The sequence below is a fragment of the Patiria miniata genome, unplaced genomic scaffold (assembly GCF_015706575.1).
Source record: "Patiria miniata isolate m_02_andy unplaced genomic scaffold, ASM1570657v1 HiC_scaffold_30, whole genome shotgun sequence".
Classification (NCBI taxonomy): domain Eukaryota; kingdom Metazoa; phylum Echinodermata; class Asteroidea; order Valvatida; family Asterinidae; genus Patiria; species Patiria miniata.
In genome coordinates, this window is record NW_024037070.1 from 4,577,660 (window position 1) to 4,603,701 (window position 26,042).

Genomic DNA, 26,042 nt, shown 5'->3' on the forward strand with positions numbered 1-26,042 from the left:
AAAATCTCATCTTTTTTTGGCTTAAAAAACTATTTCAACAGATTCACTAATTGCTAACCAATGGAAAGAATTAGCCCATCACCAAATGAACAATTCATAACCAACCTCTCAAGCTATAGGCTCTCCCCTACCGAGAAAAAAGCTTTAAGTAAAAGATCAAACTTTGTTCCCAACCCGGCTATACCAACCCGTCTCCCACATATCTGAGAACGACAATACCTTTGACATCCTAATTTCACTGTTGGAGTAACCAATCTCATCTAAATGAAGTTGTAAGTGTCACATATCAGACAAATTTTGACGGAACATTTTCCTCAAGGCAGTGAGTTCCTTTTAACTCACTGACCCATACCTACGGATTCTTTTGAATCCAGCGGCTGATGATTTTATTCACAAGCCAATAGGAGAGGCGTCTCTGAATGGGATAGAGCCATCATTTCTCTCACCTGTGTCTCGAGCACCTCATCAAAGAGTTTGTTTTTTTCCTAAGTTTCTAGAATTGGGAGCATTTATTATCTGGGGTCTTTGGCAGTTTATTTGGTCTGCACCCCTAGCCTTCACCTTTTTCATACTACTGGGGCGAAGTGGGGATGGGGCGAAGAGGGGATGGGGCGAAGCGGAGATGGGGCGATGTGGGGATGGGGCGAAGTGGGGATGGGGCGAAGTGGTTAGGGGCGAAGTGACATAGGGCAGCGTGGAAATGGGGCGAAGCGTCCGACACCCGTGTGAAGACTAGGGTGACCGTAAGGTCATGGCAAAATTCTGCTAAATGCGCTTCAAAAATCTGTCAGATTTATCAAAAATCTGCCAAATTCCCCATAATTACTCGAAATCATACACTATAATACGGTGGCCCACAACTGTCACGGCAAAAGCAAAAGCGCCACGGCAAGCGCAAAAGCGCCGCGGCAAGCGCAACAGCGCCGCGGCAAGCGCAACAGCGCCACGGCAAGCGCAAAAGCGCCACGGCAAAAGAAAAAGCGCCACGGCAAAACAAAAAGCGCCGCGGCAAAAGAAAAAGCGCCACGGCAAAACAAAAAGCGCCACGGCAAAAGAAAAAGCGCCACGGCAAAACAAAAAGCGCCGCGGCAAGCGCAAAAGCGCCACGGCAAGCGCAAAAGCGCCACGGCAAGCGCAAAAGCGCCACGGCGAAAGCAAAAGCGCCACGGCGAAGGCAAAAGTGCCACGGGTTTATTATCTTTACATTTCTTGGGATGCACGTGACAATTACGAGGACGGGAGGCTCTGTGAGCTGATGCATTTTTTTGAAGAGTTTTTTTCCTTCCGACTAGCATGCAGAGAAGAGTTCCGTTAATTTGAGACTTAGTTCACCCATGGGCGTCGCGAGGGGGGCAAGGGGGCGCTCCCCCCCCCCCCCCCCCTGGAATAGCACACAAAAAAGGAAGGGGAAAAAACTGAGAGAAAAAAAGAAAAGAAAAAGAGGCGCGAAGTCATAGTGGTGTAAATTGAATGAGTTGGGGGGGGGGCAAAATGTCCCTGCCCCCGTCTAAAACTGAGAAATCGAGAATTTGTTTAGAAATACAAGAATTTTTTGGGAAAAATATGTTTTGCCCCCTTTAGAAAAAATTCTGGCGACGCCCATGAGTTCACCGGTGTGTATACCAGTGTAGGCACACAATTGAGCTGCCCAGAGTTTGGATATAGAATAAGAAAGAAAGAAATTAACTCAGAACCTAGAACTCATTGGCCCACCCACCCCCGGCTCAAGAAACCAACAAGCCGAACAAGACCTCATGATGCTTAGCGATAGCGACGGATGAGTTGCCCTGTGGACAGTCTTCCACATCATCGCAGAATCAGCCTGCAGGGCAGAAAGAGGGCTTGTTTCCGGCATCAAATAGTTCCGTATTCACTCGAAACAAAGCAAACGGCTCTTTTCAGAGCCACCAAATTTTCATAGAAGAGCTTAGAACTGTGCATCTCAACGATAACACTTCTCCTTTGTTTAGTGTCTCTCCCTTACCCCCCCCCCCTTTTTAAAGTTAATTTCTTTCTTTCTTATTCTATATCCAAAGTCTTCGCCTGTGTTACGTTCCTTACATGAAATCCACGACCTAACCTCCTCTGTCGAAAGCGTTGCAACTGTCTAATAGAACGATCCATTTCTCGATTTGTGAGTTATCTTCAACTCAGTCGTGTTTATTGGGAAGGGGCGTAATCATACATGCCGCCACTGCATCTAAAATTAAATGGAAAGGAGTATGGCCGCCACCATGAATTGAGAAGTGATTTTATGGCTGAGAAAATAGCAAGGAAAACCGGTCAGTGCAAGCAACGTTCAGCGAAGAGTTTTGAAATTCCCGCTCTCTGGGAATTTCTAACCTAATGGGCCCGCGGGCGAGTTACGTGTTGACAAGCCTTACCCACCCACTGCCGCAGCCTTAATCGACTTCCTATAGATGTGTATGATATACTGAAAAAAAAATTAACTCATACACTCTGGGCAGCTCACTTTCGTGCCTACACTGGTATACACACATGTGAAAAAAGGCTCAAATTAACGGAACTCTTCTCTGCATGCTAGTCGGAAGGGGAAAAAAATGTTTTCAAAAATGCATCAGCTCACAGAGCCTCCCGTCCTTGTAATTGTTTGCATCCCACGAAATGTAAAGAAATGAGGAACGGCCCTGATGGTGCCGATAGCGAGTCCCACTCCTTGATAAACTCTGATTCACGGCAGCAACTCTCTTGGAATAATAATTATCCTACAACAAATTAATATCGACGATTTATTTCCTGACCGGTTTTCCTTGGCCTTGCTATTTTCTCAGCCATAAAATCACTTCTCAAAGAATTAAATTCTGTGCTTAATAAGAATTCCTGGTGGCGGCCATTCTCCTTCCCATTTTATTTTTTGATGTAGTAGCGGCATGTATGATTACGCCCCTTCCCAATAAACCCGTGGCACTTTTGCCTTCGCCGTGGCGCTTTTGCTTTCGCCGTGGCGCTTTTGCGCTTGCCGTGGCGCTTTTGCGCTTGCCGTGGCGCTTTTGCGCTTGCCGCGGCGCTTTTTGTTTTGCCGTGGCGCTTTTTCTTTTGCCGTGGCGCTTTTTGTTTTGCCGTGGCGCTTTTTCTTTTGCCGCGGCGCTTTTTGTTTTGCCGTGGCGCTTTTTCTTTTGCCGTGGCGCTTTTGCGCTTGCCGTGGCGCTGTTGCGCTTGCCGCGGCGCTGTTGCGCTTGCCGCGGCGCTTTTGCGCTTGCCGTGGCGCTTTTGCTTTTGCCGTGACAGTTGTGGGCCACCGTACTATAAACACTTCAAATCATATGCAGATGTTTAAATATTGCCTTAATTAAGGTTCAAATTACATTATAAACAATCTATAGTCACATAAAGATGATATGATATCGCGTAAATTTCAGGCAAAATGCGGTTGCGTCATGACGAAGTCAGGTTCCCAATGAACCGGAGCACCTAGACCAGGCAACCTGTCCTATTTTGCAAGGGTTTGTTTGAAAAGATTGAAAAATTGAAGCCTTTTTGAAACAAATATACAATTCTTTTCAAATTTGCTATGTTTTTCTGTCAAAGAACCATTTTTACAGAATTCTGCCAGAAATCTGCCATTCTATGGTCCAGACTGGGACCTCAAGTGCTCAAAACGATGTAATAGAAGATCAGGCCAACTTTACTCACTCTTTAGCCAGCAGATTTCTCCCAAAATTTTCATTGGGCAAAGAAAAGGTCCTCAGTATTTCACCAACCAAGTTTGAAGACTCAAGTCAATTTTTAAAGGAGACTTTTCTGGTAATCCTTACCTTTAGGACCCCGTTCCTATTATAAGGTTAAAAGACTCACCAAAACAGCTGTAAATTACACTCAAAGTGACATTCTGATATGTCTTGACACATTTGAACAGTTGGCAATGACTTCTTTTTGAATATCAGCAAGTTAAATTTTGTGGAAAGAGGGCAGGGCTTTAATTGTTTTATGAGGGAAATTAAGGTGTAAAAGATGACGATGACAAACAGAAAGTAGACTAAAAAAGTAAGATGGCGAACTGCTAAAAAAAGGTAGGAAAGTCGCATTTTCTTTGAAGATGCTTTCAAAATTACAACTAACATTAGTTTATCTGAAGCAAAAAGAATGCTTTAGCCTGCAAAATTCACTTTGGTACTGGACAGTCATCTGCCAAAGTCAGTTTTGAACAGCTCGTAAAAATAGAGGTGTCCTAAATAAGGATTACCACTTTTCTTCAATATTTGGCAGTGGCTTGCACATGAGAGGGAAGTGAAGTGATTTCAAAATGAGGCTAAAGACTAGACTTGTACATGTCCATCCATGGTCCAACTGTTTGACAAGACTGACTTCTTCATTCATTGTCATTAGTCTGGTGCCTGACTATGGAGAAATGTGTAGAAATAGTGACCTAGTACCCGACATGCTAGATATTTCTTTTGGCACAGTCAGCTGACAGTTGACTGATGCAGTACTGAAGAGTTGTTGGACTGGTAGTTTCATGTGCCAGTCTATTTTCTAGAATTCCAAGTTTTCATACCTTAAGTTTTGGGACTCTCATACACGTATTGAGAGTCCCAAATTTTCGGACTAGGATTGGTCTAGATAGTCATGACCGCGGCTGCAACTCCGAAAATGGCTGTTTGCCGAATTAAGCTATACAATCTAATAAACTTGTCCCCACTAAAATGGGGGGAAATCTTGAAAAATCATTCCTAGTCCGCAGTTAAACAATACATACTGACCCCGAGGGTACTTTTTTTGAGGGGGGGGGGGGAGGGAGAACTACTTATGAGCATTACTATGATAAGTGATTACATGTATGACTAGAATAAGACTGTTCAACTTCCAAGTCCTCAGACATAAATGGTTACCCAGCAACGCAATTTCTTGGTTTTCAGAAAGCATTTTTGGGGAGTGCTATATATTATGACACTGGTTTTACATTCCCTTTCATCATTCACAGGATCAAGGCAAGGCACATTTTATTTTTTTTAACTTGAAGGGAAAATATAACATTTGCAAACATTAAGAAATAAAACTACCAAATCATTTTAAAATACCTTGCTGGACTGTTAGTGAATGACAGCAGTGGCGTCACCAGACTTTTCAGTCTGGGGGGGGGGGGGCCACAGGGGGGGCACCAGCATTTGATGGGGGGGGGCACTTAGGTGGATACGGATCGCCGTCCTGGGGGAGGGGTCTAAGGGGAGGGGGTGCCTTTGGAAAATTTTCGCATACGGAGGATGGGCTAGATGCAAAATGGTGCCACATTTGATGCTAAATTCGATCTGAAGATATCTCAAGAAATTGCTATTTTTGAGGTAATGATTTTAACAACGCGCAGAATTTTGCAGAGGATAGGGGGGCACCAGCATTTGATGGGGGGGCACTCGGGGGGGCACTAGGTTTTCCAGGGGGGGCACGTGCCCCCCCTGGCCCCCCCCCCCCCCCCCCCCCCCCCCCCCCCTTGGCGACGCCACTGAATGACAGTGTAAAGCATCCTGGTAAATCATTGCACCTGGTATACTGCCATTTTCAAGAAAAGTTCTATTTTCGTATCAATTTCCAACGCTGGTCGGCCGACCAGCATTGGAAAAAAAACTGGTTTTTTTTCTTCAAATACTGGCCCCAGTTGACCATATTTAGTTAGTCTGGTTTTGTTTGCAATCGATTGCACACCTGTGAACGGGCACAAGCCATCTAGACTGGTTCCATGACCTTACAATTCTCCAACGTCAATAAATTGCTCTGATTCATCTTAAATGGAGTCAGGGAACCAGACTACAGGAAAATGGTTGTTTTTCTTGGTTTTTATAGCATCTACGAACCCAAAGCGTAGAAAAAAGTCAGTGTAACAATATTTGCTATATATTACCAACCCCCCCAAATCCATCCATTTCTGAAAATTACAGCATAAGCAAATGATGCATATTCCCTTTAAACCATATTTTCTTTATTTCATGACATTTACGTGTGACACGTGTATAAATCTTTCTACATGTATTTACAATAATTTTGTATGCTTTAATGAAAGATATCAATATATGGCTAGTTGGAAAAAAATACGTTAGATGCATAATATGTTACAATATACAATAATGTTACAATATACACACACAGTTTTTTTATTGAAAACATAAAAATATTTACTTCAAATTTTTTGTGGAGTGTTTGGGTCTATGAGATGACATGAACAGTGCTTCTCACCGAACGAGTGAGCTGTGCTTTAAAATAAAGTGAAGTTTACAATTTTAAAACAGTCTGTTATAAAAATCTTATGGTAAGTGTTCTCATAAAATGTATGCTATTATTCTACCACACATATAAACATTTGAATACTAAAACACAAGAATAGTGTGACCGCAGAAAATATGAAATCTGATTTTGTAAAAAACAAACAAACAAGTAAGGCACTGGCAAAAAGCAGATCGAGAAACGATCAATAAAGCATCTGCCAACATTTGCCAACATACGAAGAAAAAAACTTCCCCTCTTTTTTGATTTCTTTGGCAGATAATCTCTGTTTGTGCTGGGATACTTGTGAACAGAGCCCATTATACCCCCCCCCCCCCCATTAAGACAAAACTGTTTTCTAAGCTTTGCACAAATTCAGCCTCTGACATTTCAATCACTAAATCCTGTGTCTGTTTCTAATCAAACTAACAGATTCCTCATAACACAGATAACGGAAGGATTATAATAACAGAATTTACAGTGAAGAAGACATTTGATCGGTCGTTATGAATACTAATCTAACAACAGCTGCGTAATATTTTACAATTAGTGACTGCTGTGATGTGGGACATTCTGTTATTCACTTTGGGGATGCACAGAAGACAATTCGTCAGTCATTTATGAGTACTAATCAAACAACAGCTGCGTAATATTTTACAATTGTTGACTGCTGTGATGTGGGACATTGAGATATTCACACTTATGTGACGTATTGCACCCTCGGCTTTGCCTCGGATGTCATGCGCCCTCAAAGGTGCAAACCAAGAACATGTCCCATATCACAGCTGTGTTTATTATATCATGTCATTTGATTTCTGTGGGCTTTTGTGCTCCGTCAAAGCAGTCACAGAACCCTATGCCTTGTACTGTGTAATTTGTGACGTGAATATAATGTCACTTTTGTTATTACAAATGCACCTTAAGACAATTTTAAAATACGGAATTACTATATCGAACAGGCAGCGAAACAAAGTACTGTACATCATACACAATCATACATATAAAAATAAACATGATATGAAATGTTACATTTCCAAATGGCAAAACAATTTTAAGAAAATGGAGACAAAATGTAAAAGTGTACATAAAATTTTACTATTTGTTTACAAAATACATGATGAGCATAATTTTTGTTTTTACGTTATTATTATTTCATGCATATTTAACAATGATCCTTTTAAAGGGAAAATACAACATTTGCAAACATCAAAAAATAAAACTACCAAATCATTTTGAAATACCTTGCTGGACTGTTAGTGAATGACAGTGTAAAGCATCCTGTAAAATCATGGCACCTGGTATACTGTCATTTTCAAGAAAAGTGGCATTTCCAATGCTGATCGGCCAATCAGCGTTGAAAAAAAACTGGATTTTTTTTCAAATACTGGCCCCAATTGACCATCGCACTTGTTTGCAATCAATTACAAACCTATGAACGGGTACGAGCCAGCTAGACTGGTTCCCTGACCTAACAATTCCCCAATGTATGTAAACTGCTCCGTTTCTTCTTATATGGAGTCAGGGAACCAGACTACAGGAAAATGATGGTTTTTCTTGGTTTTTATAGCATTTTCGAACCCAAAAGTTCAAAAAAGTCAGTGTAACTATATTTGCTATATATTTCCAACCCCCCAATTCCATCCATTTCTGAAAATTACAGTAAAAGCAAATGATATATATTCCCTTTAAATTCCATACCGATATCCCAGAAATATTAAGATCATGAAAGAGCTGTGATCTTGCACAAAAGCCCTGTGCACAAAAACCCTGTGCATAGTATTTTGAACTTAAACCATTTGGAAGGGTATAGTAGTACTGTGAATGGGATAACTATAATGTCATCTCTCTTCATTTGGTCACTGGTGCTTGTCAGTGACCACAACAGAGTCTATTTAGAACCATCTAACGGTCACTCAATGTTCCTTGGGGTACATAGACATGCACTAGTGACCTGAACGCCAGTCAATATGTGTATAATATGCACCTTCAACCTCGGGATCTAGTGCCCTTCCATGTTGCCCTGCAGGCTTCAAGGGGCATGCAGAATCTTTCCTGGACTGAGCTAGTAAATGGGTCTGTGATGTTCAAGCACCTAACCAACTGACAAATTCTCCAGTATAATGACGACAGCATGTGCAAGCATGACTGCACGCACGACTACTTCACATGCTGCCCAATTTTAACGCACCAGCTAATGTAAGTGAACCCCTGTTGCTGTATTTCAGCCAGGTTAAACATTTTTTATATATACCAACCCCGTCACAATTTCAAAGTATTTTTTTAAAAATTTGCCATGTTTATTCAAATACTTGACTGAGTAATATAAAAATAACAACACCCTAGAGGATTCTAATATCTTACATGTAACAATGTCCAAATATTTAACTGCAAAGGCTCATTTTCTTATACAATTTTTAAATCTACCGTAACAAAGTTGGAACTGAAGGACATTTCGTTTGTATTATAAAATTCGGTTTTCAGATTTATTGCGTATGGATACATGGTCTTTATGAACAAGAAAAGACTTGCGTTCCATCCCAAGTACCTAAACTACAAGACTGTCTGTCACTTGAATTGAGACTAATTGTCTTGTGATTGCCTTTGTGGTTGACCTGTGATTGGCTTGTGATTGACTTGTGATTGACATGCTTGGATTACATTTGGCTTGTGATTGACTTGTGTTTGACTCATGATTGAATTGTGATTGACCTGTGATTGGCTTGTGATTGACTTGTGATTGGCCTATGATTGACTTGTGATTGGCTTGTGATTGACCTGTGATTTACATGCTTGGATTACATTTGGCTTGTGATTGACTTGTGATTGACTCATGATTGAATTGTGATTGACCTGTGATTGGTTTGTGATTGACCTTTGATTGACTTGTGATTGGCCTATGATTGACTTGTGATTGTCTTGTGAATGGCTTACGATTGACTTGCGATTGGCTTACGACTGGCTTATGATGACGCGTCAGTCATCATAAATCCTTTCCAGTTACGAACCTCGCAGAACCATTTAAGTGATTACGTCATCAGTATCCAAGTACGTTGGGTTGGATAATACCTGGGGTTGGGGCGCAGCCCAAGGTTGACCAGTTGCAGGTGGGTTGGGCGCAGATGGGGGGTTCTGACCAGGCGGCAATGGCGCTGGTGGATAGGCTGGATCAGACGGCTGCTGTGGGATCTCGTACACGGCGCCGGTTACCGGTGGGAACTTTGTGGGCTGAGAGATGACTGACTCATAGGCAGGGGGCGGGGCCTCGACAGCTGACAGCTGGGGAGCAGGTGGCTGCATTGGGGCGTATGGCTGCGTTGGGGCGTATGGCTGCGCTGGGGCGTATGGCTGCGTTGGGGCGTATGGCTGCGCTGGGGCGTATGGCTGCGTTGGGGCGTATGGCTGCGTTGGGGCGTACGGCTGCGTTGGGGCAGACGGCTGTGAGGGTTGATTCATATACTGCTGAGGATGGTAGTGGACCACAGGAGGAGCTCCAGGATTACTTCCGCCGGTTGGTACCTGGGAATAGGTAGTCGACGAAGCCTGTCACAAACAATAAACCTTTTTGACAATCGCATTGCGTTTTGGGTATGGATGACAAACAAGCGGTGCAATATACTCACAATATACTCACAATCCAACTTTAAATTCCATTTTTTTTTTTTCAGTGTTTTTCAAAAAGTACTTGATCATCGGCACTCATTTTAATGCAGAGAATATTTGAAATGCAATTTGAAAATTAAAATCAAACTTTAAAACTTGGATAAAAAAGTTTTTGAAAATCTAAAAATTTCCAGTGAGCAGGCGTTGAAGAATGATTGGTTACAGTTCGCTGAGAGAGCTTGAAATCCTGATCGGCCAACATCGGCCTCTCCAGTTTCAGGGTCAGAGTCACCTTTTTTTCCCCAACAAGGGAATCCCAAAACTTTCTTCATTCTGATCAGTTTCAAACAATGATTTTTCAAACAATTATATTTCACATCACTTATGTACCAAAGTGTGAAAAGATGATCAGTTACTTTCGGATATAATACTTAAGACGACTCAAACGAAAGTTTTAGCTGGTTCACAGCCCCATTGGTTTTGTGCACAGATTGCCTGGTTTTATTGTCATCCATTCTCAGAATGCACCGATCATTTCAAAACAGGTTTATTTATATCGTTTCGGTTTGTGGTAATAACTACTGCTTAGAAGATATTAGTCTCCTGATGATGACTAGAGCAGGCTAGTCGAAACGTTGAGACCAAAGACAAGTTCGTTTAGAACTTACAGCAGGACTTTTCTTATCAGAACAAAAAACTACTTAGCAAAGTTGATAATAAGCAGGACAAGTTCTTTTTTAGTTATTACCACATGGTGTTACTGCAAACCGAAACGATACCGATACCCCACCATGCAAAGCCTCAAATCTTATATCAGGTTTATTTATGCCATTCACTTTTTTGTTTTCAATTGAAAACATTTGGATAAGTATGTGCTTTGAACAAGTGCGTTTAAAATCAGCTTGGGGTCTGGATGCGGATTTGGAGAAGGTCGTTATCGGCGACCAAGCACCAAGCCCGTTTTCACAGTCCGTACTTGTTTCATACCAGCCAAACACATATTTATTCCCATTCATAAATAACCTTTCAGTCAAAAATGCAAAACAAGTCAAAAATTATAAATTTCCAACAATTTTGTTCAACTGTTCCACTTCGTGTTTTGTGAAACACCCCTCTAGCTATGTTTAGGCCGAGGGAAAGAAAGTCATAGAATAACGTCCTGCTGAATTTGTAAAACAATGAGGCTTTTTTTCATTATTCATTATTCTGAAGCACTAACCAGAATCAGACAAATTGCATGATGTCACTACGTAGACATCATGAAAGGGTTTGGGGAAACGGCCAAAGGGAGTCGTTGGTATGCAGCGCTAGTGCTGGTAACCGCGCGCTATACATACGTGTTCACTGTACTCTGTTCGCGTGGGCAGATTGGGTTTCCCGCCAATGTGGTACACAGAATACGACTAATCTGCGTTAGAAAAATTGTGTAGAGCGGATTCTGATAAAATTAAAAGTAAACTATTGTGGCAGATTAATATTCTGGGTAACTAATGATTTTTTTTTGTAAATAATGAAAAATTTCGGCGGCACCTTTCGGCACATGCGGGCAGTGGACGGTATTCTATGACTTTCATTCCCTTGGCCTTATGGTATGTGCCTCTCTGGAGTAGTACTAAAAATCTCTTTATACGGAGATTGACGCGTGTGTAGCGCGTACTGTGCGATGTGCGCGTACTGTGCGCAGGAAATGGCAGTGCCAGTGAAGTGTGCATTTTGAACTCTTGGTAGTATTGTGTATACCTAAGTGTAGATTGTGAATGCTCAACCAATAAAAGGGTAAAAGGGACCAGATTTCGTAGCAGTCCAAATTCATGTGACACCGGAAAAAAAGGGTTTAAAACCAGTTGGCGTTTCATCAACCGTTTAAAACCACCCACGTGATGGCCTCCACCAATAGGAATGGGTCAACTGTCCCGGGTATTTATAAATGACACATACATTTTGTTAGTAGAATGTTTTTAATGCAGTCACCATTATTTAGCAACGTGCAAATGAAGTGAACCGGGCCAAACTTACCGCTGTTGTTGAGTTGGCAGGGCCTTTTTTCGACTTGCAACAGCACAGTTTGCAACAGACGAACAACAGAATACAGCCGCCGATCACCCCGCATATAATCCCAATTATCGCTCCAGAGGAGAGTCCTGCAATGGGACGGTTGGTATTATACAAATACAGCGGTTTGAGGAGAAGTAGTGGGAATTACTGGTCCCGAGGTGTAGGTCAGCTTGACTACCTCCCGACGCGAAGCGAAGCTGAGGGAGGTAGTCAAGCTGACCTACACAGAGGGACCAGTAATTCCAACTATTTTCCAGAAATAAACCATGCTGTATTTGTTTTACTACACCTCATAAATATTTAGTAGCCTCACTGCCGTTTTAGTAGCCTCACTGCCATGTTGATAACGGCCTTCGTATTTTGCATCTTTATTCAGTACAAGATATTCAAGTTCTTTGTCAGTCAACAAAATAGTCTAGTGTAATGTGTCTTTACTGCAATAGCTAGAAGGGCTGCAACAACAGACTGGTTCCGTAAAGATTACATGCCACAAACTACATGTCTACGAGGCGGGTCCGAGAGGGAATTTTTGGCGCTACCAGAAAAAAATACCGCACGGCAGCGAGCTGGATACTCATGGGGATGACGTCGCCTGGGCGCGTATCATTTTCACTTCCCGGACGTGCGGCGGAATCGGCCAATGACGTGTTCTAATTTGACCATGAATATTTATGAGGTGTAGTAAACTGTGGTTATTAGATGGTGACATGTCATTGGTTGAAACTGATCATGTGACATATTGCATGAGTTCATAGATATCCATATAAAGCACTTCATGGAGTTAAGGGTGTGCATTTACGGGTAGTACAGGAATCGGGTACCCGATTTAAAAAAAAAACACGGGTACCCGGGTACTCGTTAAAGAAACCAACCCCAACATTTAAATCTCGGAAGTTGCTGTACAGATTGTCCATAAAGGTCCGCAAGATACTAAGTTGAAATTTGAGGTAAAACTTTTGCTCTAGCAAGGCACTAGAGGCGAAAAATCAGTTTTAAGTAAAGGTACTAAACTGCTTTAGTAGGTGTTTATACCCAGATATGCAGCTCTGAACTTACCCGGAGCACCGTTGCATTTCACCCACACGTCTTCACCATGAGAACAGTCGTCACTATCCCACTGGCCATGGTCGCAATCGACTAGTCTGGTGTCGTAACTTCCACAGGCAACATCATCAAGCCAGATGGGTTTGGAACTACTCCTTCCGGTATCGAAATCTAAACCAAGCAAGTATTCATCATTATTCAACACCTGAATTTTTTCTTCTTCAAAACAACCAAATTGTTACCATAGAACTTAGAAATTACTAGAGCGCTAACTCGATGTACAAAGTAATGCCTGATGGGCGCATCCATATTTGTGCACAAACCTATGGAAAACTCGAAATTTTATACAGCTTTTGTACGGCTATTTGCATATCTGCGTTTGTATTCCATACCGGTGCGCGTCATCAAAGCCGATATGCCCAAAACCGAAATGCACGATCAGCAAATGAGCGTTTCATTTTGCTCTACGCAAACAGCGCAACGTGTGCGCGTCCCTCCGCTGCAGATGCTTTTTGCCGTGATGTTTTTTGAACCCTCATGACGCACTTAAGTTGTTTGCGTATCTTCTACTACATATGTAGCCCGTTGCATTTAGAGTACACTTTTAACATTAAATCCATATATTTTGATTGTGTTCTACAAACACGCACAAAAATTCAAAATGTCTGCGCCCAGAGCGGCTTCACAGCGTCTCCGTGCGCAAGAATGAGGAGTTAGCGCTCTAGTAATTTAATATAGCTCTATGATTGTTACCCACAATTAACATCATTAACCTCAACCTTGCGAGACGTAAAACCTAAAAGTCTGTGTATTGTGTGACGGAAAGAATGTTGACGCCCCTTTATATCATCTCAATGAACGTCAGTCATTACAAAAATTTGAAGAAAAAAAAGACATGAATCTGGGACCGAGAAACATTTTCAATTTTAATAGGAAATATTTTGAAAATGCACTCGACTCTCTATAGACTTTTTTGCACACAACCAAAGAAGTGGCGTCTGGATACTGCATTCTTTCCTCTTTGGCCAATAGGGTAACCAAAATGCGCGCACACCATGTCTTTATGAATGCGTTTGGCATCCGTGCGGATGCCGTTCCACCTCAAAAATAGACTTGATGCCAAGTCGGTAATTGTTTTACGTACGGACACTGGCTCCAGCACGCAAAATATCGCTGCAATGCGCGTAGTCTGGTTCCCAGACCAAATGATGCTGACTATGTCTGATCAATTACCGACTTGGAGAAAACGTTTTCAATTTTGTACACAACATATGGGAGTAGCTTGAATTGCTCGCGAATTCTATGCGAGCACTCTGATTGGTTCAGATTTCAGAGTGTATTCTAGGCCGCCACGGAAGATCGCTCTCATTACTTCGAGGGTTTGTACTCTGTGTTGTGTAACATTACAAAATTCATTATAGGGCATACACGACTCAAATAAATCAAGCATGTCACAGTGATACATTTCATTTCTATACACAATTGACCAAGCTGAGTGTGTTGGTTGTTAAAACGTCGCCACTCTGCAAACATGTCCCCGACGTATTGAGAAGAACTCCCCATGTAACGGAATGAATGAGTCCTCATTTGCATAGCTGTGCGCGATTGGATCTCACCGCAAACATGTGCTGCATATGTATTGCGCTGCTTGCATATATATGAATAACGGTGCGAGAACGTTATCGTCAAGTCGTTAGATTTGTTGCAACCCGGCCGATTACATACTAGTCTAATACCAGCCGTGCCGATGGAGTTCGACTGAAGCTCACGGACAAAATACGACTATCTAACGACTTGTCATCAGGTCTCCCTCAAAAATGGCTTCTAATTTAAATATGGACAATTGCGAAATTTGTAAATACCTGAGGCGTCAGATGTGGAGATGGCAAACTCGTGCCCCAGCTCCTTGCAAACCACGTCTGCATCTGTCTTGTCCCATCGGTCATTGCAGATGGTACCCCATTGTTGATTGTAATAGATCTCCACGTAACCGTCGAACTCCGAATTACCCTCTACCAGACGTACTTGACCAAACTCATAGGCTGGTGAAGAAACGAGAACTGTATTGAACATCACAGTGATGATGAACACAAACACTGCATTTCTGACTCATCACCCAATTGTGGTCTATTTTTATATGATAGCGATTTCTTAGCAACTTAAAAAAGTACTGCAAGTAAAACTTTGCGCGATCCCCCTGGCATCCTGCCAGTTTGTATGCATGTACAGGACAATTTTCAGTGACGGCATTGATTGTCCAACCGGCACGTACCAGTTCTCAGCTGAAAGGAGAGTATGGGTGAGACACCGGACTAACAAATGCTAGGGTCATTAGTGATACTGAGCTGAGCTCTCCAGAGACCTCGTAAATATCCATATTGGAAAGGATTTATTTGACGTCGGCCTTATTAATGTGTTTTGAAAATTTTAACATGAGGAATCAGAGTTTGGGGCAATTGCATGGCTCAAAATGGTTTACGCACTCTGTGCACAAGCACCCCCCCCCAAAAAAAAGTGAAGAAAAACGACATACACATGAAGTTCAGGAACACTGCCACCATGCGCAAAATGCTTACATTAAGACACTACATGTTGTTGCATATTAATGAGCATTTTTGCATATTCAAATTGTTTGCAGCATCTGAACAAGTGTATGTATAAGCATCACGACCTTCACCAGTGACTAGGGGGACCAGGAAAAAAAAAAAACCAGCCCCATCTGTTTTTTATGTCTACAACTGAAGAAGTTTTTTTCCGGTGAGTTAAGCCGTTCTTTTCGGATGGCAGGTGGATTTGTTTGTAGGAGAAAGGAATTGACAAAATTGCCCAGGATGAAAAACAGAGGGACTGGGGAGAACATTTGTTACCTGCCGACGAACTGCTACAAGAGACACTTGCATCTTCACTGTGAAGGCAGTTGTCCTGAGTAGAATAAGAGCAATCCTGTATATTGTCTTCGGTTCCCCGACAATTCACTACGTCAAAGACTATCGATCCGGTTCCAGGGCCATAGGCTGCGTTCCCTTGAGCTGTCAGTGCTTCTCCGTAACCAAGCTGGCGACAAACCACGGTGGCGTCTGCGAGATCCCAGTGATCGTCGCAGACGGTGCCCCACACCCCCCCGACGTAAACCTCCACACGGCCCTCCAGCGCGCTGTAACCGTCAACAAGTCGGATTGTTGACGAATCTGTAATCATACAGGAATTGAATTTGTGTCAATAAATTAAGACAGAAAAACATCCACCTAAGAAGAGGAAGTTCGGCGAGGACCATCAGTCGACTGGTGGTTGATTTGTGACAGAACTTACACCTGCACACCAATGGCAACGCATGAATGCCTCAAGTCAAGTGATGGTCAAAAGTCCTGGCTCCGCCCGGCTATTGGTAACCAGCGATGGATCCATGCCCCGGGCTCTGGTTTCAAATAGTCGACAAAGGTACTCCAACCATCCTTCATTCAAGTGAAGTTAGTCGAAGTACAGGGTGAGTAAATAAAAAAAACGAAACCCAAATGTCGGGACCATTGTTTTAGTGAAGTTCTGCATGTAGCACTTTCAAAATGTAGGATATGAAAGCCCCATTCATAAGCTTTGTTTTAGTACAAGAATCATTCAAATGACTCATGTACTTTTCAAGTTATGGGATTTTAAACACAACCACCGTTTTAAAGTTCTGTCCACGGATCACAAAAAGGTAAGTGTTCTTTCAGCAAAAAGAAAGCAAATCACATAGGGATTTTTCTGAACCCCCCCCCCCCCCTTTTGGTGATCCATGGACAGAACTTTAAAATTCCGTAACTTGAAAAGTACATGAGTGATTTGAATGATTCTTGTACTAGAAAAAAGCTTATGAATTGGGCTTTCATATCCTAGATTTTGAAAGTGCTACATGCAGGACTTCACTAACACAATGGTCCCGACATTTGCGTTTCGTTTTCCGACATTTGCGTTTCGTTTTTTCAAACTTGCTCTAAGCTGTTCGAACCCATCATCCTATTGACCTTTACATTTCTGATCTACAAATGGATGACCAACTTGTTTAACATTTTAGAACCTGTCCACCAAGTCTTATGAAACAGACTGCTGCTATATCGAATTTGAACCAGCCCAGCTACCCTGGCTATCAATCAGGTGGTAAGACAGCTATAGTAGAAAGCAGGAGGTTGTGGGTTCGAATCCTGCCTGAGTGAGCTTATTACATTCTCCCCTTTAGCTATCAGACAGTACTGAGTTTACAAGAAATTGAAAGGAATACAGGGAAGAGACAAAAACCAAATTATTTGCCTATAGGTAATAATAGACTGGCCTACCTGACCCGGGTGTACCACAGATGACACCCGCATCCTCACCATGTCCACAGTTATTTACAGTTGACTTCGTGCAATCCAGTAAGCTCGTCTCCGATCCAGTGCACGCCACGTCATCGAACAAAATGTCTCCGCTGCCCTGGCCAAAGCGTGCCGAGCCGACAGCTTCAATGGCATTGCCGTATCCGAGCTGGCGACACACGACCCTCGCGTCATTTAAATCCCAGTCGTCATCACAGACTGTTCCCCAAGCCCCATTCAGGTAAACCTCCACTCGGCCCTGGGTTTCACTGCTGCCACCGACGAGACGTAGGGTGTACCCGGTCTCTGAAAAACAAGAGCACAATAGTCGAATAAACATCAACCCCACGCCTGCCACACGCAACGCAGTGCCTCAGGTGGAAAAGTCGGGTGCATTTTGATGCATTCAGCTACCAACACCAGTGCATAAACGGCCGCTTCTGAGAGCTAGTCCCATTGAACAATGCCACAGTTGTATCCTGCTGCGTTCAGGGACCACAGACTCTGAGGCAGTTTGGCCTTGAGACTACCAAAACCAACTGATATCCTACTCAGAGATGCCAACATTCAACATTGAAAAAGAGTAATTTTCCATCAGACACCTGCTGAAAACAAGAAATTCCCTACATAACATGAAACCTGTTGAAAAAACAAAAAATATCGCCTAAATTACGCCTGAATCGTAAAAGCAGAACCGTACGTCTTCAGCTTTGACAGCCATGCACAAGAACTTTTAGTCTTACCTGCACAGATGACCCCAGCATCCTCACTATGGCTGCAGTCGTGAATTGTCCTGTAGGAACACTCCAACAGGCTATTCTCGCTTCCTGTACACTGTACTTCGTCCATGGCTATCGGGACCGTTCCCTGGCCGAAATGCGCTGATAAGGGCGCCGATAACGCACCAGCGAAGCCTAGCTGACGACACACCACTTGGGCATCGTTCAGGCCCCATCCGTCGTCACAGACGGTTCCCCAATCGCCGTTGAGCAACACTTCCACTCGGCCCTCATGAATGCTGGTACCGTCGACTAGACGAATTACGGTAGTGCCTGTTTTGGGAATGACAGAAGGGAAAGAAGGCAGTGACGGTAATAAAAGAGGAAGCTTAAGAGATGAGACGGAATCAGCAGCGTTGGAAAACTTTCAATAAAAGACAGTGGAATCTTAAATTCTTGTGCACTTTATATTAAACAGGTTCCCTTTGTGTAATTTTTAAAAAATACATCGTCCGTAAGGCCATATAAAAAAAGTCTTTGGTTTCTGGTGTGGAGCTTGCCCCAAAAGTGGTGCGGCGACGCGGCTTCTTTTTTCCCCCCTACTTTTTTTTTCTTCAAATGACGGCTGATGTTGCAGATGACGCTTCGATCCCCTTAAAACTCTCAAAAATATCCTTCAGGGTGGAGCTTGAGGTGACCTCAGTAAGGCCATAAGGCTTGAGAATTCTACACCCACTTACGATCTCGACCGACTCGAACATTCTTCAGGAAGTTTTGGATATAGTCAAGACAAAAATCTAGTGCTGCAGCCGAACCGCCGAACCGCCGAACCGAACTAAAAATAGCCGAACTTGGCCTTCCGAACTAAACTTGAACCGAAGTGAAGCGAAATGGTTGGTTTGGAAGTTCGGCAAGTCTCTGTTGATAGTGCTAGAATATGCTTTTCATTGTAGGCCTATACATTGTACCATGGACATGTACATTATGTATGCACTTCCGAATCCGAACTGAACCGATGTTCTGAGAAAAAAAATTCGAACCGACAACCAAACCGAAATTTGAGGATCAGTTGCAGCATTACAAAAGTCTGAAGAAACAGTGACGTCAGACCATACAGCAACATCAACATCGTGCATTTGCAGCCAGGCTGTTCATTAGTCTGCTCCCTTGCATACTGCGCTAATTAATAAGCGTTGACAGGTTCCAGATACATGACCATTGCTCCCTCAGTCTGGCTTCCAGACGCACAATTACAAAATTACAACACCGTCTGCAAATGGTGCCCGACTAAATGGAGCCCAGAGAGGCCACATAAAGCTTATACTCGATCGTGCCCCATCTAAAAACACGTTAAAATTGTGCAGCAGCAGGATTCCAGTCAAACCAGTGAGTTTGGCGGTTTTGAGACATCATCTTACATTGAAATTTTTTTTTTTTAAATTTTGCTGACGCGCATGGCTATGGCAATGCGCACGCATACCAGAAACCAGAGACTTTTCTTTTTTGGCCTTAGGCCCTATATGTTTCACATTGTAGGTGTTTTCATGAAGAGAAACTTTTGTACGGGCAAAGATTGATAAAAAGTGCGGCAACATGGAATAATCCTTGCTTAAAGCTCATGCAAGTTATCATCATTCTCAGTACTAACTTGTACAGACGACCCCAGCATCTTCGTTGTGATTGCAGTTGTTACTGCTATCTGACTCGCAGTCCTGCAACCGACTCTCCCGTCCTGTACAACGTACGTCGTCTAAAGCTATCGGGACTGATCCGGCGCCAAAAGATGCCGAGCCGGGCGCTGAGATGGCACCAGTATAGCCCAGCTGACGGCACACTACCCTTGCATCGTTGATGTCCCATTCGTCGTCACAGACTGTTCCCCAAAGGCCGTCTACGTAAACCTCCACTCTACCTCGAAAAGGGTCACCGCCGTCGACAAGACGAATACCGCTTGGGGCTGCAATTGGGGCTGCAAAATCAAACGCACTCAGCTCTCACTCACTACCTTTCAAAATACCCGAAATATGATTTTCATAGATTTTGGTAGATTCAGAAACAAAGATCCGTGGCTCTGTTAGCAGTATTTTTGACGTCCCAATACCACCCTTTCCCCCTCCTCCCCCCATAATTTGTTCAGATATAGTCCTGATTCATGTCCAACAAAAGTTGCGCTTGTGAGCGCTTGTGTATGATGTGTGTGGCAGGAATATGCAGTGTGGCATATTGGATAGACACAGATGTTGTTGCCAACTTTCGCAGTAGGCGCGGCCTATTGGGTCAGTTTATTATTTCAAAGAGTCAAGAATAAGCCATGGAGGTTACTGCACAACAAGGGCGTGCGTATACAGGGTTTTGTTGGGAATGGGTACCCGATTTCCGTAGCGGGTGGGTACCCTCAGACCCGTGATTATTTTGGAAATCATAACAAAAACCCGGAAGACCCTTCCCACTCTACTACCAAGCTGCTGGCAAGACTGCGTGAATGCTGCGCTGCGCTGGCGCGCTCACTTCCCCTGCGTTCGGCAACTAAAAATTTCACTGGCCAACTTTGCAACTAATACTAGATTCCACTCAGTGTGAAATAAAATATAGTAAACCTGAGGTTGAGTCATTATTGTGGCAAAGTGAGTGATGTTCACCGATGTTTACATGAAGTTCGTTGAGCAGTCAACTGTCAGCAAACGGCCTGCACACTGTGTACACGAATCACGACTATCAACGGTGCATTTATAATGACTGGCTGCGCCATCGCCGAGAAAGCATAGCTAGCTCAGCCCTCGCAGGCCGGCCTACGGTAAGCTTGCACGTGTGCAAATGGTGCCGCGCTTTGATGCTTTGTCAGTCAGCGCATGCGTGCTTCACGCAAGTTGCCTGCCGAGTAGCATATGGTTACGTGCGCTGTGATTGGTTCTTTTCGTTTGATTCATCTGCAATCCAGACATCGGGAAATTGTCGGTAAATGGACTCAAAAGCTGTTTTACTCATATTTTTCTCTAACAATTTATCGGCAAGTAATCAATAGAAAAGGGTGCTTGCCTTTCTGAAATTTGTCGAAAATTACAACTTTAGGCAGTTTCGGGTAATAAAATCGATAAAGTGGAATCGGGCCTACGTCACGGCCTTACTATGCAAGTGTTGGGTTTAAGTTTCAGGAAAGGATTTACACACAGGTTTTCAGGGTGGCATTCCAAAATCACTTCAAACCAAACACTGCGAGGCAAAATTGCATTACTTTTGCATAGACCAGGCTCTGGTGTTGTTCTTAACAAGTACTCTACAGCTACCAATCAAACTGCTTTAAATGCTCAAATTGATTTGAATCTCGGGACTATTTTAGTTGGTCAAGACTCTTAAATGACAGTCGGAAAGCGCCAGTCATAGTGTAAAGATGTTGTTAATGAATGCTCTGAACTGTCAAGAAGAAACTATGTGCTAAAGTTTTCTTACGCTGAGCTTCTTCAGGACAAAAACACTACCTGAAATATTTACTCGACCTCGACTTAAACAATGGCCAAGCATCTTGCAAACATTGAATTCTGCAGTGTGCTGTATACATGGTACACAGCATATGTGTTAAGTCTTATATTTCAAAAACAATATATTGAAACAAGTCAAATTATATTGTGTTTGATAAGCTTTTAGCAAAACAAAAGGTCGGTATCGCATGTGAACAATCAAGTGAGATACTCCATCCTCCGGCAGGTCTGTAAACAAAATCACAATCAATTAAAAATTTTAGTAAAAAGAAATTTGAAACTTACATGACGGAGTGGGGCTGGGTGCTGAGCAGACCACACCAGCGTCTTCAGAGTGTACGCAATTGTTGGTGGTCAAGAACTGACAAAGGTGTAACATGCTTTCATCACCCTGACAATTGACATCGTCGAACTTGATGGGTCCGCTGCCTTGTCCAAAGTACGCCGATAAATGAGCGTAGAGGGCATTTCCGTAGCCCAGCTGTCGACACACCACTGTGGCGTCTAACAGATCCCAGTAGTCATCGCAAACTGTTCCCCACGATCCGTCGACGTACACCTCCACTCGGCCCTCCAGATAGCTACTACCGTCAACGAGACGTATGGAGTATTCCACTAGAATTTAAACACAAAACAATCAATTAAAACGTTAATGACATTGGGGGCCTTTTCGGTTTAAAATCCTCATATCAACCCTTGGTTTCAATGCTTACTCACACACTAAGACAGTACACCCTTTCCTATTGGTCGAGAGCCCGTCACATGGCCGGTTTTAAACCGTTGATAAAGACCGGCTGGCTGGTCTTAATCACTATTCTGGTTACTCCTAGAACTATGATGCTCCGCGTGAGCGGAGCCTCATAGATCAAGAAGCCCGCAAAATTGCCTGCAGCACAAAACACTAATAAAGTACAAACACGTCCATCAAAATGGAGACATTTCACACAGAACCGCTGCACAGTTTGCCCCTATACTCCGTACTTTATCTCTTGACATACTCACGTATCATGCGCAGAACTAACATAGGTGGATTCTGTCGTTTTTAAGGCCAAAATGATGAAAAATATGCCCTTTCCACACTGAGCCAACCTGACACTTGAAACGTGCACGCATATGATCGAGCGATGATTTTCGGTTCGCTCGGAGGGGGGTACAGTACAGGCGAAATGATAGTATGTGCATGCGTACAAGTGCATGTACCGTACCCCTCGCGGTGCGCTCCAAGCGAACCGAAAATCATCGCTCGATCATATGCATGCACGTTTCAAGTGAGTGTCAGGTTGGCTCAGTGCGGAAAGGGCATATTTTTCATCATTTTGGCCTAAAAAACGACAGAATCCACCTATGTTAATTCTGCGCATGATACGTGAGTATGTCAAGAGATAAAGTATGGAGTATAGGGGCAAACTGTGCAGCGGTTCTGTGTGAAATATCTCCATTTTGATGGACGTTTTTGTACTTTATTAGTGTTTTGTGCTGCAGGCAATTTTGCGGGCTTCTTGATCTATGAGGCTCTGCTCAAGCGGAGCCTCATAGTTCTAGGAGTATATTCCGGTGTGAAATGAAAATTGGGCTCGTAAATCTGGTGCCTTTTACCGTTTTACTGGTTAAACGTTCACTGTCCTCACGAAGGCATGCGCAATACTACCAGTGAGTCAGTATTACATATTCCTAAATTCACACCACTGTCACTAGCACAGCTGCGTTCTGTGCCACATGCGCCAATCTCATAATAAGGATTTTTTTACGGATTTATATGCGACAGGGCCATACCATATTACCCATGATGATAATATAGCAGTGCGTGAAATTACGGTCGGACATCGGACATTTTCCGACCACTTTCATGGTTTGTCCGACCAAATGCAGATGTGCTCGGACAAAATGTCCGAGCGATTTATGTTTTCTTTGTGGAGTTGTCTTTTTCAGAAGTATGAAATAAACGCTTGCGCTCAAAAGTATTTTGTTGTTTATTTCCGATGATCCGGTCTGTAATACTTACCGTACGCTGAGCGGCTGCTAACTACATGTACGTGTTGTCTTATATTCACGCAATAGATGCAACGCGTTTACACCCCAATCATTACACAGTCTGGTACAGCGCGGCGTGCACAGCGATAGATTGCCATTCGTACGTACGTGCCGTTTGCCAAAAAATAGACGTGAAATCAAGTCGATAAATTGTGTTTTGATCAGCAGTCTTCGTGTTTCTTCTACAAATCAGTTAATACAACTTTTTGTACTTTTCAAGTCATTTTATGGAAATGAGCAGTGGCCGTTTGTGGAATTCCCAGTTAATTTCTATTGGGCAAAAGTGTTAAATTGGACCTGATTCAACCTCTATATATTCCTTGCTATAATGATTCGATCGAGCCTCTTTGGACATTCAGAACTGCAATTTCACCCAGTTTAAGTTATGTGTTCTTCAGACTTGAATGAGTCTGTATAGTGACGAGTCTAAATATAGACCGCTTGCAGACGCCTTCGATAATCGACGCGCGAAGGCGCGCGACGCCATGTTGTGGGACAGGCGTATATCAATTCACGCACATTTTGTCCCATAACATGGCGTCGCTCACCTTAGCGCGTCAATTATCGAACGCGTCTGCAAGCGGTCTATTATAAGGACATTGACGCGCATACATGTAATGAGAATTTAGCAAGATCAAAGTAGGTTGTGTTGCGCGGTATGCTTTAAGTGCGTGATTGTTACTAAATTCTCACAACGTGGCTTACTACAGAAACGAGCGCGTGAATGCCCGGCGCTTGTCAATGCAACTACATAGTGTGTATTATGGATACGTACGTACGTAAACATACATACTGTACATGTACACACGTGTATGTACCGTCCACGTGTTTGAAGTATAGTAAACGCGGCCTTTTGAAAGTTCGTCTCAGATGGCAGATCAAAACTTGACAATAGCAGAACACTTTTGATTGTGCTCGGACATTTTGTCCGACCACTTTTTTGGTCTAATTTCACGCACTGATATAGCTAGAGGGGCGTTTTGAAAAACATGAAGTAAAATTGTTGAACAAAATTTATAATTTTGACTTGTTTTGACTTTTGGACCCAAGTAAAACTTTTGATTATTGACCGAAAACGGTGAAAAGGTATTTATGAATTGCCATAATAAATTTGTGTTTGGCTGGTATTAAACACTTGTTTAAGACCGGTTTGCACAGGGTGTTGTAAAGTGAAACTGAAATTTAAATATTTCCAGTTCACTAGCATTCCTTGGTTAAAGCTAGCTGGAGTTACCCAGCCCTGAGTTTTATCATTGGGTTGTCATCTAGGGCTGGAGCGAATTTTTCTCGTAACTTGTAGTATAGGCAAAAAATTTTTGGAAAATGTTCAATTTTGTCCCCGTTACACACTAATTGCAACTACAACTCACCCCAAACTTGCCTGGAATAACCATTACACAGGTCATTGAAGTAAAAAACGATCCACGATGAAGATTCAGCCTACAATTGCAGTGAAAACAGGAGGAATAACCGCTAACTTGACAACCTTGCTGGATTGGCCAGGACCGCAATTGGTTTGCGGTTCCAGTACCAAAGCTGTGATGCGAGTGGTAAACCTTATATTAGTGCATGAAACAGTCATCGGGTGTTACGCTTCCGCGTGACGTCACGCGCCAACAGCCAGCGCAGCCGGCAAAAACGAGTAGTTGACAGCGATCACTCTCTGTGCCTGTTAATCGACCGCCATTCATAGTAGTAGTACACAATTTTTTTTGTGCACAAACCAATTGCGGTCCAGGCCAATCCAGCAAGGTTGTCAAGTTAGCGGTTATTCCTCCTGTTTTCACTGCAATTGTAGGCTGAATCTTCATCGTGGATCGTTTTTTACTTCAAGGACCTGTGTAATGGTTATTCCAGGCAAGTTTGGGGTGAGTTGCAGTTGCAATTAGTGTGTAACGGGGACAAAATTGAACATTTTCCAAAAAAATTTGCCTATACTACAAATACAAGTTATGAGAAAAATTCGCTCCAGCCCTAATACTAGACAACCCAATGATAAAACTCAGGGCTGGGTAACTCCAGCTAGGTTAAAGCCACATATCCCCTTTTTCCGACATATAATGACCACGCCCACTTACCCTGTCCATTTGCGCCATCAGTGTTCAGCAAAAGGAAGATCAGAGCCAAACTCAACCTCGTCCATTCCTGTAACGTTGCCATGTTTAATAATTATATGAACATGGACGATGATGGTATTTTACGAATCTCCGTTCATTCAGTGTTTGTTATTTCGTCACGACGTCACATTTCCGAGAAGAGTGTCTGATGATTAGCAACGTGGTTTTTTTCCATGGTTAGTAATTGTCACCGTTACGGATCATAGCTCCGCTCTGTCCGGCCTTCTTGCCCCACCCCGCATTGACAAAACGTACATGCGAGACAGGATACCAGGCCCAGACTATACTGCTAGTCTTGCACCAGCCGCCAAGCCAGGGCCAAATTTCATAAAGAATGGTCCACAGAGCTATATTTTAACACATACTTAGCAACCGATGAAAACTGGGATGCCAATGAATAATAATGTTTTCATCGGATGACGTCACTCTGTCCTGATCTATATACACAAAACATGGTGA

At 43.0% G+C, this 26,042-nt stretch overlaps 1 protein-coding gene across 2 annotated transcripts; it reads right to left on the reverse strand.

Annotated features, from left to right (window-relative positions):
- Positions 1-9,034: 9,034 nt before the first annotated feature.
- LOC119739211 (deleted in malignant brain tumors 1 protein-like) lies at positions 9,035-25,827 on the reverse strand. 2 transcript variants are annotated; one of them, XM_038214060.1, is made up of 10 exons: positions 25,545-25,827; positions 21,721-22,050; positions 19,608-19,928; positions 17,984-18,292; positions 17,223-17,546; positions 15,780-16,100; positions 14,775-14,954; positions 12,925-13,083; positions 11,830-11,954; positions 9,035-9,753 (listed from the first exon to the last, which is right to left on the reverse strand). In XM_038214060.1, exons 1-10 carry the CDS (start codon positions 25,624-25,626, stop codon positions 9,232-9,234), a joined length of 2,673 nt encoding a protein of 890 aa, XP_038069988.1. In that variant the 5' UTR covers positions 25,627-25,827; the 3' UTR covers positions 9,035-9,231. The 2 variants fall into 2 exon arrangements, with proteins under 2 accessions (XP_038069988.1, XP_038069989.1); XM_038214061.1 differs by having other exon boundaries at positions 9,035-9,729; positions 25,545-25,826.
- Between the last annotated feature and the right edge of the window lie 215 nt (positions 25,828-26,042).